The sequence below is a fragment of the Triticum aestivum genome, chromosome 4A, assembly GCF_018294505.1.
Source record: "Triticum aestivum cultivar Chinese Spring chromosome 4A, IWGSC CS RefSeq v2.1, whole genome shotgun sequence".
Lineage (NCBI taxonomy): Eukaryota > Viridiplantae > Streptophyta > Magnoliopsida > Poales > Poaceae > Triticum > Triticum aestivum.
In genome coordinates, this window is record NC_057803.1 from 541249818 (window position 1) to 541259243 (window position 9426).

General features: G+C 42.5%; 1 protein-coding gene across 3 annotated transcripts; it reads right to left on the reverse strand.

Annotated features, from left to right (window-relative positions):
• Nucleotides 1-2452: 2452 nt before the first annotated feature.
• On the reverse strand, nt 2453-7624 carry LOC123082245 (uncharacterized). Of its 3 annotated transcripts, XM_044504613.1 has the most exons (7): nt 7445-7624; nt 7307-7362; nt 7156-7222; nt 4043-5985; nt 3899-3952; nt 3426-3813; nt 2453-3275 (listed from the first exon to the last, which is right to left on the reverse strand). In XM_044504613.1, exons 4-7 carry the CDS (start codon nt 4322-4324, stop codon nt 2596-2598), a joined length of 1404 nt encoding a protein of 467 aa, XP_044360548.1. In that variant the 5' UTR covers nt 4325-5985; nt 7156-7222; nt 7307-7362; nt 7445-7624; the 3' UTR covers nt 2453-2595. The 3 variants fall into 3 exon arrangements, with proteins under 3 accessions (XP_044360548.1, XP_044360547.1, XP_044360546.1); XM_044504612.1 differs by lacking the exons at nt 2453-3275; nt 3426-3813; nt 3899-3952 and having other exon boundaries at nt 4340-5985; nt 7172-7222; XM_044504611.1 differs by lacking the exons at nt 2453-3275; nt 3426-3813; nt 3899-3952 and having other exon boundaries at nt 4340-5985.
• Nucleotides 7625-9426: the final 1802 nt, after the last annotated feature.

A 9426-nucleotide genomic window follows, 5' to 3' on the forward strand; every position in this document is an offset into this window, starting at 1 on the left:
AGAACACACTGTACATTTAGTCTCAAGAGCAGACCCACTCAGATATATCTTAAGTAAAATGGTACTCTCAGGGAGACTAGCTAAATGGGCGATGCTTTTGTCACAATTTGACATCACGTATATACCGCAAAAGGCCGTAAAAGGCCAAGCTTTGGCTAACTTCCTTGCGGCACATCCGATCCCAGATGATTTTCCTATAGATGATGACTTGCTAGATGAGGACGTATTCGCCACGACGGTTACAAAATCAACGTGGCAAATGTACTTTGATGGCGCTTGCCGGCAATCTGGGTTAGGCGCCAGAGTCATTTTCATTACGCCTAACGGAGGGGTGATCCCATACTCATTTACCCTAACCTCGGCGGTGTCAAATAATTCGGCCGAATATGAAGCTCTTATCATTGGGCTTGAAATAGCAATAAACATGGGGCTCGATACGCTCTCTGTTTATGGGGACTCACAATTAGTGATTAATCAACTGATGGGGACCTACATGGTAAAGAAACAAGAATTGTTGCCATATTTCGAAAGGGCAAAAGAGCTCCTAGCTATGTTCAAAGATCTAAATATTCAACACGTAGTTAGGAACCAAAATGAAAAGGCCGATGCCTTAGCTGGTTTAGCTGATGGTATGTCATTAAACTCAGACGAAACAATGGGCGTACATGTAGAGGAGCGAAGAATACTGCCAATATTTGCTGAAGAAGAAGAAGCGATAGTATCTTCTGCAATGACAGCTGATGTATGTGAAATCGAGGTAGGGGATTGGCGAGCTCCGTTCCTCGAATATCTACTCATGGATACCTACCTCTTGATGCTAGCGAAAGATCTAGAATTCTCAAAAGGTCAACCCATTACACATGCATCAATGACATACTCTATAGGCATTCCCATGATGGCATATTATTGCGCTGCCTTGCCGGAAATGAAGTTATGGAGGCCTTAAATGAGGTGCATGCTGGAATATGTGGCTCGCACCAATCAGGGCCTAAATTGCACTAACAATTAAGGCGTCTAGGTTACTACTGGCCCATAATGTTTGAAGACGCCACTAAATTTGCAAAGAAATGCCATGAATGTCAAGTGCATGCTGACTTTATACATCAGCCGCATGAACCACTCCATGCGACAAATATGTCTTGGACTTTTGAAATGTGGGGAATGGATATAGTTGGGCCAATTCATCCACCATCGTCCAAAGGTCACAAATTTATTTTGGCAGCAACAGACTATTTTTCCAAGTGGGCTGAACTTACACCACTGAAGGAAGACAAAGCGGAGAATGTAGAATATTTTATAAGAACACAACTCATTTATCGCTTTGGTGTTCCTTCTTGGATTATGTCTGATAATGGAACTCCGTTTAAAAACAAACAAGTGGAGAGATTATGCTCAAAGTTTAAGATAGACCATCATTACTCCACGGCATATAATCCTGCCGTCAATGGACAAGCAGAAGCTTTCAACAAAACTCTTTGCAAGTTACTAAAGAAAGTTGTATAAAAAAATAAACGTGACTGGCATGAAAAGCTTCTCGAAGCCTTGTGGGCTTATAGAACCACAACACGCACGCCGACAGGAATGACACCTTATTCCTTAGTATTTGGAGGAGAAGTTGTTCTACCTTTGGAGGTACAGATCACGTCGTTGAGGGTCGCTACACATGAAAATTTGTCGGAAGAAAAATCAGTACAATTACGTCTCGATGAATTAGAAAGACTAGAAGGTAGACGACTTCAAGCTTTGCAAAATCTTGAGGCATATCAAGCTAGGATATCCCGAGCATTCGACAAACGAGTCAAAAGAAGGTCGTTCAAACAAGGAGATCTAGTACTTGCGGTCATCCGTCCTATGAATATCGCGCGACAGATGAAAGGAAAATTTGAACCAAAATGGGAAGGTCCCTTCGTTATAAAAGAGGTTTATTCTAGCGGCGCATATAGAATCATATCACCGGATGGGGAATACTCGCCGGCACCGGTAAATGGGAAATTCCTTAAGCGTTACTATGCACCCTCACGAGTCTAAACTGGGGCGCATAAGAAAAAAAAAGAGAATATACTCCATACCTTCACGAGTCTAAACTAGGACACAAAAAAATACTACTCCAACGACTTACGAGTATAAACTGTGATGCAAATAAAACAAATCATCGAGGGCGCTCCATACCCTCATGAGCATAAACCGGGGCAGACCAAAATCACTCCAATAAACTTACGAGTCTAAACTGTGGCAGATTTTTTTTATAGACTCCAACAACTTACGAGTATAAACTATGATGTAAAAAAAATTAATTCCAGACTTCATAAGCTTAAACCGCCGTACAAAAAAATGGTACGTACATGCATTTATATAATAAAAAAATTGGATAAAATAAATAAGGCTTCAGGCCATACACAACGATAGTGTAAATAAATAAGGATGCTTCAACGTCAAGACTGGCGTACTAACACATCATGCATAAAATTTGGAGTTCCCACGTGAATAAAGAAAGTACTGATACATCTGAATTGAAACTGAAGACTGAAATTAAATGGTTCGAAGCGGAATGATGGTTTGAAATGACCAAAAAAACTAAACGAAGTCGACGCCCTCTCAAGGAGCTCGCCAGTTCTGCAGGTTGTTCAACAACTGACTTGCTTCGGTCTTTAAATCTGTTGTCTTTTGTTTAAATTTAGCAAGCCTTGTACGTTTGCCAGCATTGGTATCCTGTAGACTCTTCAGCAACTTCTTCTGTTCAGATTGATGGGCATCATGTGCTTGTCGGCGCTGTTCCATTTCCAATTTAAGCTTGTGCAAAGTAGCAGTAACCTCTTCAAGCTGGGCCTTCAATTCTGCTTCTTGTGCCTCCATTTCAGTGCACTTATTTTCCACGGCAGATAAGTCCCCAATTATGTCCTTGGAAACTTCATGGCCAAACTTAATATTAAGTTCTATTTCAGCAACAACATGTTCATCTCGCTCGGATTCTTTCGTGAATTCGGTCTGGCCACTCTCCAACTTCTTGGAAAGGTCAATAAGCCCGACCAACATGGCCTGCACCTTAGCTACCTCAGGCACTTGCGTGGGCAGCGTCTGAGAAACACTCTCAAGCATGATGCGTCGCTCGGGATCACCAAGGGTAGAGTCGTTCAGTCCTTTGAGGGCTCGTTTCACTATGAAATCTGTAGCATCCATAAACATGTCCTTGATGAAACTGCAGTCCATCTGTGCGCCTTTCCCTGATACAACCATCACCTCAGGGTCTGGTGAGTGGCGAATTTCTTGGTCACAACCTAAAAAAAGGAAGAGTCGTGAGAATTTGATGATAATGATGGTTCATAGATACGGCCAATTAAATAAATATTTATAGGTAAATAAACTACCAGTTAAAGTTGATAAGAAATCAAGAGCATTAGGGGTATGGGGCACAACTTTAGTCGCACCTGGGCTGGAAGGTGGATAACTTGTGCCACACTCGCCAAAGGTATAATCCTCGACAGATAAATCGAAAAGGTCACCAAGGCCATGGTCCTTTTCTCCCGTGAGAACATGGCCAAAATCTTCATCATTAACAAAGCTACTAAGTTCAACATCTATTGACGGACCGTCCAAGGTTATTGGTTCAGAAAAATCATTTTCTTGGGAAAAATCAAGTTTGCGCTTGAAGGGGAGCCTCTCTTCTTCGTCAGCATGAGTGGGCCATAAATTTCTACGCTTCTGTCCGCCGGTGGCCAGGGCAGTTTCCGGAAGATCATCACTACACACTAGCAATGGATGAGCAGAGGAAGAACCAACTGCAACAACAGACTTTGATACGCCACTTTGCTGCAGCTATATATATATAAAAGGATGATATTATTAGTACTGATTAGTACAACAAAGAAATGAACAAGTTGCACGCAGACCATTAACTCACCTCTCTAGATTTCATGGGTTGAGTAGCAACAACATCCTTAACCTTTCGCTTCTTCTATTAAAAGGAGATATAGAAAAAATGAGACAAAGAAAGGAGCAAACGAACTATGGTAGTACCAAATATATATAGACGTATATATCTTACCTTTTTCGAGTTGATTAAAGGTTCATCATTTGAGAGAAAGCCACACAGAATGGGACACCAGTGGTCCATAATTATCTTTCCATTCAATTTGATGGCTGCAATATGTTCCTCCCTACCCCTGGCGGAGGCTTCCTTTATAACAACAAAATCATTCTCTGAAAGCTTGCGAGGAACTATGTACTCCTCCCCACGTTTCAAAAAATTACGTTTCCGCCTATTATAATTCGGACCATTCGAGATGCCCGGACGAAGAGTATTGAATATGTTGTTAAATGGTTTCATAAATCCCACCCACCAGTTGTTCCAGGCCACAGAAGAAAATGCCTCATGCGCATCGTTAAGAAGGTACTAGAACTCCCCTTGGTCCGAGCGTAACAAATGCGACCAATACGCATATGCAACTCCAATATCCGCCTTTGTGTACACGCTGACCAACGGAGCATAGGGCACTTGTTGTCTCAAAGTAAGTTGTCGTGCAACTCGATCAGGATGATATGGCTCCGCTATGCAAAGATCATCAACATCAGTAGCACGCCTCCATGGAAGCATACCCCGATGTGAAGAAATGGTGAAGGACCTTTGCAACTGATCCACCCCGACTAAGTTCTTTGGAGCATAAGGATTCCAAAAAATATTGGCTCGGTCATCAAGGAAAATGCGTGCCTTAGCAGGACTGAAAGTTATGGGAACCCGAAACATAGTTTTAACCATGGTTGGATGCATCGGCAGTTGCTTAACATCTCGAAGATGTTTCCCTTTCACTTTGTCCTTAAATGGTTTTCTCAGATAAAGACCCATCCACCCCGCGATATAATGCACTGGCCAAATTCTTTTCTCATAGGAGGGAGCAACGGGGTGCATACTGATCCTTCGAAGAGAATAATACAATGAACAAAGTGCTGAGGGGGCCAAAGAGATCTTGCGACCCGAGACGATCCAAGAGGCCATAAGAAGGACACCGGGACGAATATAAGGCCCCCCACCAACAACCACGTAAGAGCAAAGCCAGTGGGCTATAAAAGCCGCAATATACATGTGTTGTTCCCGAAGGGAGGTGAAAGACGAAGTGCGTTCGCGTTTGTTATGGAAATGGTCACACCAAACTTGAAAAGTCACACTCCCATTTTCGCGGCTGAGCCGGTAGAATTCTTCTAAAAGACCAGATAAGAAATTTGGGAACATAAGCTTTGAAGGTTCTAGGTCATCTATAGAAGGAACATATTCCTCGTATGGATCTCCAACTGAAGGAAGACCCGACATTAGAAGCATGTCAAGCAGAATCACGGTGCGTTCACCAGATGAAAAAAGAAAAGTATTTGTTTCTAGATCCCATCTTTCCAGTAATGACCTCAGTAACGAATCTGAAACTTCATATTCACCGAGGGAGCAATAAATGGCCCCATATATATAATCGGTGTTCTCCGCTTCGCCTTTCAAACAAAACGAGTGGTTATTCAATATAGATATGCCCCACTCAACATAGCCTTTGGATTGCGGAACATACTCGGCTGTGTGACCATCCCAACCTAGACCTTTTGCTACCATCCTGGTCCCTAGGGTGTAGGCTTCATGATTAGGTTTAGGATAAGGTGCTAGTGGATGAAAAGAATAGTCACTAACGGTAGACCCCACATTCCAACCACGAGGATGGCGCGTCAAATCCGCATGTGCGAGCACCTGCCGTCTGATCACTAGGTTGACCTCTTCACTAGTATTAGGCTCATATAGATGTCGCTCAGCTAACTGACAAATCGATAGTTCATTGGAAGGAATAGACCCCTCACCACGCGCCATCTATATGTAAAAAGGCACAAAATGAATACGATGGCATGTATATGTGTAAAAGAGACGTCGGGTTAAATAAGAAAAGAAGAAGGGAAACTCACGGTGGGTTACCTAGCTTTATTAGCGACTATCTCCAGCCAACAATTTAAATATTCTCCCTGTAAAACAAAAAAAAGGAACACTCGGGTAAATAAAAGACATCAGACCCAAGCATATAATGTAAATGTTATGATGTGCTTGTCGCAAAAAAAAGAACATATTTTCGACATAATATATATGTGACGCTTATAATAGTCTCCACGGTCGTCTGACAGACTAAGCCCACATATGGACTTACCGGGACGCCAACCAAAAAGAAAAGGAGACATTTTTTACATCATATATATGTGGTGGTTATAATCTTCCACGGCCGTACGACGGACCAAACCCACATAGGGATTTGCCGGGACGCTGACCGTGAGAAAAAAATATATTGTTGGCATAATATATATACATGGCATTTGTAATCATCTCCGCGGTTGTACGACGGACCAAGCCCATATAGGGACTTGCCGGAACGCCAACGGGAGAGAAATCATATTTTCGACACACATGCTAGGCTTGTTGTTCTCGACGGTCGTACGACGGACCAAGCCCACATAGGGACTTGCCGGTTCACCAACCGTGAAAAAAATAAATTTTCAACATAATATATATGTGGCACTTATAATCATCTCCACGGTCGTACGACGGACCAAGCCCACATAGGGACTCGCCGAGACGCCCACCATGAGAAAAACATATTGCCGGCATAATAAATATACATGGCACTTGTGATCATCTCCGCAGTTGTACGACGGACCAAGCCGATATACGGACTTGCCGGAACGCCAACTGGGAAGAAATCATATTGTGAACATATATGCTATACTTATTGATCTCAACGGTTGTACGACGGACCAAGCCCGCATAGGGACTTGCCGGAACGCCAACTGAAAAGAAATCCGGGGCTGATCAAAACGGTTGTACGACAGGCCATTCTCATATAAGAACTTGCCGAGCAAAATTCGTGAGGAAATTATTGGCATAGGTTACATAAAAGAAAATTGATCAAAGATGAAAAGGATCTATACTACACAGATAAGTCTTCACGGTTGTACGACGGACCAAGTTCAAACAAACTTGCCGGCACGCCAACCGTGAAACCAAGATGTTTCTTGATCACACATACATCCAGAAGAGACACCATCCCTATATATAAACAAAAAATCACATGTTGTATACTGTGCGTTGCGTGCATGACTACGGTATATATCCTACTTTCAAACAAAGACAGGAAGGAGACGGACCTCGAAGATATGGTACCTGGCTGGAAAAAAACGTGCAATCTGTTCTACTAGATTGTAATCATCTCACCTAAATAAAACAAAAGGGAGAGATGGGAAGTCAGATTAAGATGCATTAACCATCTACTCCTAAGAGCAGCAATCACGTACTCACCAACATCTGAGGCAGGAATCAATCTACACTTCTGCGGGGGTTGCTAGCTTTTGTGCCTAACAAAAGATAAAGTGAAGGTCAGTTGCATGACGAAGAGGCAAGGCCAGATGCAATCGTTGATTTAATCGCGATACATACCGGAAGTCTCCGAAGAGTAGAGCTAGATTGAGATCGCCAAGGAGCCGTAGTAGCACACAAGCTGAAGCTAAAGGATATAAGGAAGAAGAAAATAAGCTGGTTTGGTTACCAAACCAACGACGAGAAAAGTACCGCTCAGCACGCTATGAGATCTCGGCAACAACGCTAGCAGTTCAAACCATTAGCTCCTTATCCTTTGGAGTCTCAACTAATTCTCAAGCCGGCAAACTTGTAACAACCCTCCAGGATTAAGGCCTTATCCACTTAAATGATCCAAACAAACTTAAAATAACATACGTACAACGCACCTGGCCGACTATCAAGACGGCTATTTTAATAAAACATGCATACACCTCCAGCGCCAAGCCAAATCTCTGAGGCACGTAAAAAAAAGATACATATACTTTCGAGCTCTGAATCCGAATTAAAAAAAAACATTCGCATTCAGACCTCGAGAGGCATCTGTTGACATCGATTTCGGCCAAAGTGAAACATGGTGCTTAGATATTACTAAAATAAAGTAATTTATATAAAAATAGCATGATGATTTTCTACCGCGCCACTCAATATAAAACAATAGACCCAGAAATAAAAGGGAAGGGAATAAACCATATCGCCATGTAAATTAGAGGATATATACACATACGCCATCATCAACGACGAAATCCTGATGTCGACACAAATTCAAGTTTTATAGACGATGCTAATATTGTCAATATATTATATCGCATTTACGAGAATTATTCTATCGTCACGAATGAAATATCAGCGACAATCACGTAAAACAATATGCTGCATGGCAGTGTAAAAAAAATCAAGTCACCATATAATCATGAACTTGTGAATATTTTCTCATGCCATTAAAATCAATTTGGCTCAGCTATCCCAGTCATACAAATGGCTAAGTACATGTGTGGTGCAAGTACGAGCATGCATGTGTTATGCATGGGTTAATTATACGGCAAGATTAAGAGCTAATTGAGTAATTAGCCAGCTCATGGCCACAACACGTATAACCTACATGCGTTAACTTATTATAATCAGTTGGGCCCATCCCACTAGATTTTTTCAGCCCACTAGAGAGATCAAAAAAGAAGTTGATCACGTAAAAGGCTCAGTCAAGTGCCTCACGATCGACGGAACGTGGGCAAAGCTCCCACTACCCCACGATCACAAGACGTAAATGTGCCCAGCCGGAGGCCTCCCGCTTCTCTCCTCGCTCCTATATATACCAGCCCGACCAGCGTGTTTGGCTGCTCATCGATCAATCACTCATTCGCGAAGAAGCTCGTCGCTGCTCATTCACATCCATCCATCGCTGCTTGCCTGCCATCGCTCGCTTGCACACACACACGCGCCTGCGTACACGCTGCCGGCTGTCCGTCTCGTCGTCGCGCCGACCGTTTGTCCCGTCTCGTCGTTCGTCCCGCCGCCGGCCGCCGTCTCATCATCGTCGACGTCACGCCGACCGTCCGTCTTGCCGCATATATAGTTTCTCATCTCTTGGTTCGGTCTCATGGTGAGCTTGATCCCATGTTGATACAAATCAGGGAAATAGATGATATGCCTAGTCTAGTCACATATTGATCTTCATCCTATATACTGATGCGAACTAAGTGCACATGTGCAATAAAAAAAATCTTCTTGTCTTTGTCTCATGATACAAGTCAAGACTAAAAATTATACTCATCTTGTTTTGGTCTTATGGTGGTCTTGCACCTCCATGTTGATACAATTCAAGAACAAATTATATATATCTTGTTTTGGTCCCATGGTGATCTTGCATCTCCATGATGATATAAGTCAAGAACAAATTATGTCCATCTCGTTTTGGTCACATGGTGATCTTGAACATCCATGTTGATACAATTCAAGAATCAAACCATATCCATCTTGTTTTGGTCTCATGGTGATCTTGCATCTCTGTGTCGATACAATTCAAGAACAAATTATATATGTCTTGTTTTGGTCTCATGGTGATC